Source organism: Micropterus dolomieu, linkage group LG09 (genome assembly GCF_021292245.1).
Source record: "Micropterus dolomieu isolate WLL.071019.BEF.003 ecotype Adirondacks linkage group LG09, ASM2129224v1, whole genome shotgun sequence".
NCBI lineage: Eukaryota > Metazoa > Chordata > Actinopteri > Centrarchiformes > Centrarchidae > Micropterus > Micropterus dolomieu.
In genome coordinates, this window is record NC_060158.1 from 3,318,058 (window position 1) to 3,326,481 (window position 8,424).

Here is an 8,424-nt window from a genome sequence, read left to right on the forward strand (position 1 = left end):
CTACCCCCCCCCCCCCCCCACAGTGTTTTGGTGCTGCTGGTCTTCATTGATGCCTGCGGGCTGCAGCTCTGCTGGTTATATAAGCAGGAGAACCAGAGGAACTCTGGGAAATAAAAGTGGCCACTGGGTCTGAACAAAGTCCTGATCACCTGGTGTCTAAAATCAATATCTCAACGTTTATTCTAATAGTTTATTATCCTGAAAAACAATCAATGGATTTGAAAATGATTCTGCAACTAATTTGATTTTGTTTTTTAGGGCTGACGACTTTATTAAGTTGTTGCATGAGTATTATTTATTTATTTAACCTTTATTTAACCCACTGAGATAAAAACTTCTTTTTCAAGGCCGCCCTGGCCAATAAAAGGCATCAGGACACAAAAGGTCAACAGTACAATCAAAACATTTACACACGTGCAACAGCACGCTATAAAAACCAGCACGTTAATACGCATTCATGCAGATAAAACATTTACAATCATCTTTAAAAGAAACTCAGTGATTTTATAGATTTAAAAAAAAATACTCAGATTTCACATAATCTGCAGTGATGTGTGAGCGTTTGTGATAAAACGCAGCGGCGCTCAGTATGAAGAAGCGATGAGGCGTCTGCAATCGCCATATAATCACGTTATTGTTGTTGACGAAAAAACTAGGTTTGAAACATCATTTTTGATGACCAAGATTTTATCACAATAGTTCTGAATGTTCTGCCTCAGACTTGAGAAGTGATCCACTGTTTGGCCATAAAGACGAGTTTAAACCACTATTTAACCATAAGGTTTCTTAAATTTTCACTCAAACAGAAATCGGCCTTTAAACTCAAAAGAAATAACGATTTGACATTTATCGTGATAATTCTGGAAAGATATGAAGCTTTTCATTGTGATGACATATTTGGCCGTATCGTGCAGGTTAACGGAAATAAAAATAAATGTCTTTAGTTTTTGTCTTTGTCATTTTCTTTCACAGCACATAAGCCTGGCTTATATCAGAAATAAAAATCTATCTTCCAGTTTCTTACCCCCTCGGAAGAAGTTAAATGCATTAATTTGGTGCAAAATTACATGTACACTTGTAAACAATGTTGTGCTCTAATATTTAACCATAACCCCATTGTATAGCTATAAAAAGTGATGAAACGGCAACAAAAGTTAAATTTATTTATACAAAACACAATGTTAGAGGTCTGAAACGTTATTATGAGATGTGTAAAACCATTTTCGGTTCATTTTGAGACTATGGCGGGCCGCCGTGGTCTCGTTAATTAATGGGGAACACTGTACACCTTCTATAGATCCACTAATAGATGTATCAGCTGATCAATTCAGGCAGGTATGCTGAGCACCCGGTGGACGGTGGAGGAACAGCAGGTCTGAGCAGTTCAAGGTCACGTTAACACGACGCAGCTGCAGCTCCCCCGTGTGACTGATTAAAACTAAACCTTATAAAAGAAGAGTGTTTTATGTTTGGTTCGGTCTGTGGCTGTAAACACGTTCTCTCTCTCAGATAGCAGAGCTGGTGGTTGACAACAGTCGCTCTGCAGACGGCGAGGTCGAAGGTCTGACGGACGCCTTCACGGAGCTGGAGTTCCTCAGTATGGTCAACGTGGGTCTGAGCTCGCTGGCCAAACTGCCCTCACTGCCCAAACTACGCAAGGTAACACACACACACACTTGGCTTCAGTCCGACCCAAACAAAGATGGACTGTCGTCTAAAACAGGATTATATGCTGGAGCGTTGACATTTCTGAGTCGTAGCTCGGTCAGATCTGAATCTCAGACATGAAGCACGTGTTGAATCGTTCAGCGTGACGTCCTCTTCCTGAAGATCTCATGACGTTTGTCCTGAACAAAGGTCCAGAAATCAGCTTAGAGATCAGAGAAACGAGACGCTGCAGAACCTCCCACCAATGCTTTTAAGTGTTCTTCAGGATCACAGCGTTAATAAACACCTGATTGGTCCCTTTTCTCTGCCACAGCTGATCATTTAAACTCAGCTCGGTCTGGACCTGGTACATCTGGAAAAATAAATTCCTATAGATGGCCGACATGTTGGACTCACTGATCTGTTTCACATTAACACTTTCCTACAGCTGCAGAAAAAAAGGGTTCACCCGACTCGCACTACAGAGATCTGCTGGTCCCGGCTGTGGTCCTGGTCTTGACTCTTGTGTCTCTGTTTCCTCAGTTGGAGCTGAGCGACAACAACCTGTCTGGCTCTCTGGAGACCCTGTCGGAGAAATGTCCCAACCTGATGTACCTCAACCTGAGCGGGAACAAGATCAAGGAGCTGAGCAACGTGGAGGCGCTGGTCAGAACACGCACACGCTCCGACCCGGTTCTGCTGCTCGCAGCTGCCAACATGCTAACGTGATGTTTTCTCGCTGCAGCAAAACCTGAAGAGCCTGCAGAGTCTGGACCTGTTCAACTGTGAGATCACGTCCCTGGAGGACTACAGGGAGAGCGTGTTCGAGCTGCTGCCTCAGGTCACCTACCTGGACGGCTTCGACCAGGAGGACAACGAGGCCCCCGACTCCGAGGCCGACGACGAAGGTGGGGCGCCGAGCGCGTGTGCGTCGGTGAACCCGGAATAAGCTCCGCCCCCCTTTCTGTCTAAACGCGTGTCTCTGTTTGCAGACGAGGACGGCGAGGATGCGGTGGGGCACACCGGAGACTACGACGAGGAGGACGATGAAGAGGAGGATGAGGACGGCTCAGAGGGAGGAGAGGTGGGGCTGAGCTTTCAAGGGAAACGGGGCGACCAGGTGGGCAACTCGGGCTTCAGCCTGCAGGTCAATCCAGAACCGGCTCAAACACGGCTCCCACAATGCACCTGTCCTCTGCCAGGCTGTACAGGTCTCAGTTTAGTTTTTCAAAACGACCGCAGACTGAACGTCACCTGGAGGCAGGTAACTCCTGGGTACAGGTGAGCTCAGAGCGCAGGCGGACCGTAACGCCGCGTCTCAGACTCAAACCAATCTCGGTCGCTGTTGGTCAGAAACCAGCCGGGACTGAACCGAGCCGGTCTGACGGATTGACCTCAGGTGTGACTTCAGGTGTGACCGTGTCTTGACCAGGTTCAGCACCAAAATGGCCGCCTCTGAGGACGCATGTTGGTAAACAGGAAACAGTTTTATTTTTCTCTTTTTGGATGAAGTTTTCTTCCTAAATTTAAAAACTACAAAAACAAGTTTTATTTTTTATGTTTCAATGTGTGTGTGTTTCGGTTTATGGAAAATAATTTTAAATATTTTAAAATGCCATTTTTACCAGCCGCCCGTCAGAGCCGGTCAGATGGAGGTCAGCCTGGTCACGTGACGTAGACGTGATGAGTCGTTTTAGAGCTTTGTTGGTGTCGTCCAATCAGAAACTAGCTGCTTCAAATAGCTGTGCTTTTATTTTGAAAGTTTTGACCGTCACTGTGTATCTTCCTCTGTCGCTGTGCTTCGTCTCAGGAGGACGACGAGGATGAGGACGACTATGCAGAGGAGGAGGAGGAAGGTGAGTGAAGCATCATGGGATGTTTGTGGCAGTGGTTTGCACTGTGAAACGGTCTCTGGTCTCCGCCGCTGTGCTGTTCTATAGTCAACGATGTATATCTGTGCCTGTGGAAAGTATTCTTGCGTTTTTTTATTTTTTATCCAGTTCTCGGCACAATTGACCTTTCGCTAAGCCCCGCCCCCCTTAGTAACTGTTGCTAAGTCCGACAAACTGTCAGCGCTGCCGCTGTCTATTACTGCGCTCCCCGGAGAAATGTTGTCAAATTAAAGCTGCAAGCAGCGTTGGGCGGGACCTCGCACGTGTGGCGCGTCGAAGTGTGAGGCGGCCACGTTGCAGATTCTGGAGCTCTACCGGTGCGGCTGTGAATTTGCAATGCGCTTCGCACGCTGCACAAACGTGTGGCGCTACATAGCACTTCGACTATCACTGAACATGTAGGTGTTTTCGAGGCGAGACTTTTCTGAAACATGTAAAGAGTGGTACCGATCTGAGCATGTACAGTCAAGTTACAACAACGTCCTGTCACGGCGAAGCATGGCGCTACGCCGCCATAAACCGAAAATTCACAAGTTTTAATGTGTTCAGGGTTTCCTGGGACAGTTTTGAACTTCATATGTCCAACCTGCTCGGAGTAGTAGATTAGTGTAAAACGTGTCATTTCCTGTTGCCAACAGGTGGCGCTATGAGTAAATATTGGCATATGGATGTGTTCAGGGCGCGACTCTTAATATACATATCAAATTTGGTCAAGATTTGAGCATGTAGACTGAAGTTACAACAACTTCCTGTTTCATGGCAAATCATCGATACTTGACAGCACGCCACAGGCAGACTGGTCGACTGGTAATAACCGCTTGAATAACTTTTCATCGTCAATGCCTTTAGAAGGCGCAGCACAAATCTGAAGTCGGTCCGACTTGATCACTAGAAGGAGTTCGTTAAAGTACAAAGTGTGTAAATCGCCAAAAATGACCATTAAATCCAAAATGGCCGACTTCCTGTTGGGTGTCGGGCATCGCTCCAAGAGGCTTTTTTGTGCGTCTGGACATGATACATGTACACCAGAAATTTCGTACACATAGGTGAAACTTAGTCTGGGGGGCTGCTCTGTAGGGGGCGCTAGCGAGCCGTTTTGCCACGCCCATGCGGGAAAGTTTTTGCCGCGTCTGAATTGTGTGCAAATGGTGAGTTTTTGAGCATGTTTAGGTCCCCAGAATTGAGGTTACTATGCGGGGGGAAAAAATCCCTTACGTGGACACTCATTGGCTATTGTAGGCCGGAAACAGGGCATGGAAGTTTCTATTGGGTCGACTGAGGTGTCAATCAAAAGGTCAGCGTGCAGCCACTTTTTTTTTTTTTCTACTTCAAGCACTGATTGTAGGTGATGGCAGGAAACTTCAGCAGAATGCAGGAAATTAAAGTTGATGAAGTGAAGAAATCAGGCCGGCTGAGTCGGTGAACTTCGGCGAGACTTTGTCCATTTAGTTTGACTTTATATTGAAAAGTGTTCTTCAAATAAAGATTAATGTATTTTTATTAATGCTCAGAGACTCTGTGGGGGGAGCAGCTCAAAAGTTTCGTGTTTCCTCATGTCCCCACACAAAGTTACGCTCTTGCCCCTTAACCCTCCGTCTTAGCCGTAACCCCCGAACACATTTCAGGCACAGAAAACCTCCTTGCTTTAAGCCCTGCCTCTGATTGGCTGTTTCTCTCTCTCTCTCTCTCTCTCTCTGTGCAGAGGAACAGCCGGGCGTTCAAGGAGAGAAGAGGAAGAGAGCCGTGGAAGACGAAGGCGAGGACGACGACGAGGACGACGACGAAGACGACTAGTCCTCCGGCTGCTGGTCGTCTGTGTGTCGTCCTGTCCCGTTTCTGTCCTCCGCCGCCGCCCACCTCCGGACCCGACCTCCGCCAGACGACGACAACCGCAACGGGGACAGCAGCGACAGGAACAGTGTGACCGAGATAGTTTCCGTTTGTAGAATCTCACGTCTTTATTTTTAGATAATATATAAGAGTACAGATTTTATCAGAACCTGCAGGTTCCACACGCCTCCCTTTAAAACCTGGTTCAGGATCAGCCTGTCTGTCCGGTAAGTCGCCTCCTCTCCACGTCCTGAACTCTAATCCTGAACGTCTCGCTGCGTGACTGAACCAGCTGAGACCAAAGCGAACACCCAGTCCTGCAGCGGGCGGGCGGACTTCCTGTTAGCACAAAGGTGTGAAACCCAGAATGATGTCACTTCCTCGCCGCCACCGGACCGGATTTTTGGCGGGGTTTTTTGTCTCCGATGTGGGCCGCGGCTCCGGCTCGTATCAAGCTGTCGACGGTCGAAGCGCAGCAGGTGTCATTTCCACTTCAGGGACCGGGGACCCGTCTGTCCCAGCTGCTGAAGTACATGAGCTCACAGCTGCTAGAACTGCTGAAGTCCAGATTCCGGTGCTGCCCGTGTGTGTGAGTTCCCAGTCCTGTGATCCAGCTCTGAGATCAGCTGGAGTTCGTGAACCGTGACAGCGGTCTGGGACAGAAACCTGACCAGGTCCGGGGTTCCCGTTTGCTTTCTACGAGCTGGAGCTGCTTCCCGTCGCTCACAGCTTCCTGTCTGCCAGCCGAGCTCCAGAACCACCAAAGTCCAGAGCCGGTCTGAGCCGCACCAACGTGGAGTTCCCCGGCGTGAGAAGCGGAAACCTCGCCTAGCTTTACCTTCAGCGGCAGCGTTCTCAGGAGGCCGGTCTCGTCTCGCGGGCCACATCCAGTCTGATCCACGCCTTTAAAAAGGAACCAGAACCCGGTTCTTTGTGCAGCCATATCTCTGCTCTAACAGGAGAGCCAATCAGGGACGTTTCTGTTCAGGATCCTGTTCAGTCTGAACCCTTTAGTCCGACAGACCGGGAAGCGTAGTGATCACACTCTGCTGTCTCCGCCCGTCACACGTTTAAAACACGCCGACCTGCTGTAGAGAAGCTGATACCGAAATATTCTGTGTGTGTGTGTGTGTGTTTGATTTATTGTAGGGCTGTTCCAGGGCGGGCGGGACAAAATATTAGTTCTGATGTGTTTGTTTTTTCGAGTTGACAGCGACCCGTTTCTCTTCTTTCTGTTTTTGTCCCTGCTGTTGATGTTTTTAGTTTGATGTGAAACAGAGCGGCTCGTCCTCAAACTGCCCGTCACACTTCAGGCTCCGCCTCCTCCTCGAAAGCCCCAGGTCCTCCAACTGAACCTGCGGCACCTCCTCAAAGGAAACCGTTTGCCTCCGCTTAAAGCTGTGGTGCGTTCAGGTGCTCCTCGAGTCAGTTTACCAGCAGGTAGAAAATTCAAAGTTGGTAAAGATCACCTGAACGCAGCGCTACAGTGACAGGTGTGCAGTGGATTATGGGAAACCGAGGCTTGTTGATTTTGTTGTGAGGAGGCGGAGCCTGAAACGGGACACACCTGTCGTGTCTGATTCAGGTGTCACTGCTCTGCGTGGGATTCTGCAGCCTCGCGAGCAGCAGCTTTTTACTGTCTGTAGCTGAAACGGGAGCCGACCTCACAGGGAACGTAATTAATATTATAAATAATCTACTGACTTGATCGTGATCGACGTTTATTTCCTCTCCCGGTGAGTCGCGTTTGTTCCTGATGAAGCGGCAGAACTTTGGACTAAACTGCTGTAAACTTTTAGCTTTTCTCTCGTTCACGCTCTTAAATCTGGTCACCTGTTCACGGCGGGCGTCAGCTGACGCGAGGCGGCACGTTTGATCACGGCTTTAGAGATCACGCTAACTCTGAGGGGAGAAACTTAAAATCAGAAGCATCTTATTTAGCTCCTCGTTGAGTGGTGGTGTTTTTAAAGAGTGTAGAGGTCAAAGGTCGCGTCCGTCAGACCTGCTGAGGTCAGTTTTAACTCTGGTTTTTAAGGCAATATTGTAAATAGACTCGGCTCAGTTTCAGGTTTTTATTTTTTAACGAATGAAATAATTTTACAGATGTTTTTTTTTTCTGCAGCGAGGTGATAGTTGACCCCCCATGTCTTTGACCTTTGACCCCCAGCTGTTATTTTCCCTCCATCATCCCGTCTGTGGGGGAAAAACTGTGTTTGACTTTCTGTGTGATGTAACGAAAAACATATTGAGGGGTTTTGAATAAAAAACAAATAATAATAAAAGGAGAGAAGTCGTGTTGTTTGGGTTTGATGATGCGTTCAGAAGGTTTGTCTCTGCATTAATACACATTATAGATCAACGTGTGTGAAACTCAACCTGAATTCAGTTTTTATTTGAAAAACTTTATTGAGAACCGACCCCCCCACCCCCCACCACTCCTCCACGCTCCTGCAGAAGCCGGACCGGGCTCGGCCCGAGACTTCCTGCAGCTTCCTGTTCACCTGCTCAGGTACGTTTCACTTCAGTGACATCAGCAGGAAAACCTCTGATTCAGAGTTTTACTTGTAGTATTTGTACTTGGACTCAGTTTGCAGATTAACATTAGTTTGTAGGATCTGAAGTCCAGCTGAAACGTTTTCCTGATTACCCTCACGTACTTTTACTGCAGTAAAGGATCGGAGTACTTCCTCCAGCAGACTGATCAGTTTTCTGTGATATATAAAAGGACCTGATGCTGATGAAGACTACAAACTGAAATGTGACCCATAATGCCGCGGGGCAGCGCGCACACACCCACGACTCCCATCTGCTGATAAACATCAATAAAACACGAGAAGCTTGTAATGGAGAGGAGGAAGTGACAGATGGAACAATACAAAGAGAGGAGTACTCAAGGGAGGGAGGAGGGAGGAGGGAAGGATGTATGAGGGAGGAGGGAAGGGAGGGTGGAGGAGGGGAAGGAGGGAGGAGGGAAGGGTGGAGGAGGGAGGGAGGAGGGAAGGAGGGAGGAGAGGAGGGAAGGAGGGAGGAGGAGGGGAAGGGTGGAGGAGGGAGG

At 48.2% G+C, this 8,424-nt stretch overlaps 1 protein-coding gene across 2 annotated transcripts in view; it reads left to right on the forward strand.

Moving 5' to 3' along the window:
• Positions 1 to 7,654, forward strand: part of anp32e (acidic (leucine-rich) nuclear phosphoprotein 32 family, member E) — a 9,375-nt gene extending 1,721 nt beyond the window's left edge. The window contains exons 2-7 of one of the 2 annotated variants that reach the window (XM_046058895.1): positions 1,510 to 1,659; positions 2,191 to 2,313; positions 2,393 to 2,555; positions 2,640 to 2,767; positions 3,458 to 3,503; positions 5,242 to 7,654. In XM_046058895.1, coding sequence (XP_045914851.1) covers positions 1,510 to 1,659; positions 2,191 to 2,313; positions 2,393 to 2,555; positions 2,640 to 2,767; positions 3,458 to 3,503; positions 5,242 to 5,333 — 702 coding nt within the window. In that variant the 3' untranslated portion in view covers positions 5,334 to 7,654. The remainder of the gene's footprint in view (positions 1 to 1,509; positions 1,660 to 2,190; positions 2,314 to 2,392; positions 2,556 to 2,639; positions 2,768 to 3,457; positions 3,504 to 5,241) is intronic. The other variant, XM_046058896.1, reaches the window with a different exon arrangement.
• The last annotated feature ends 770 nt before the right edge of the window (positions 7,655 to 8,424 follow it).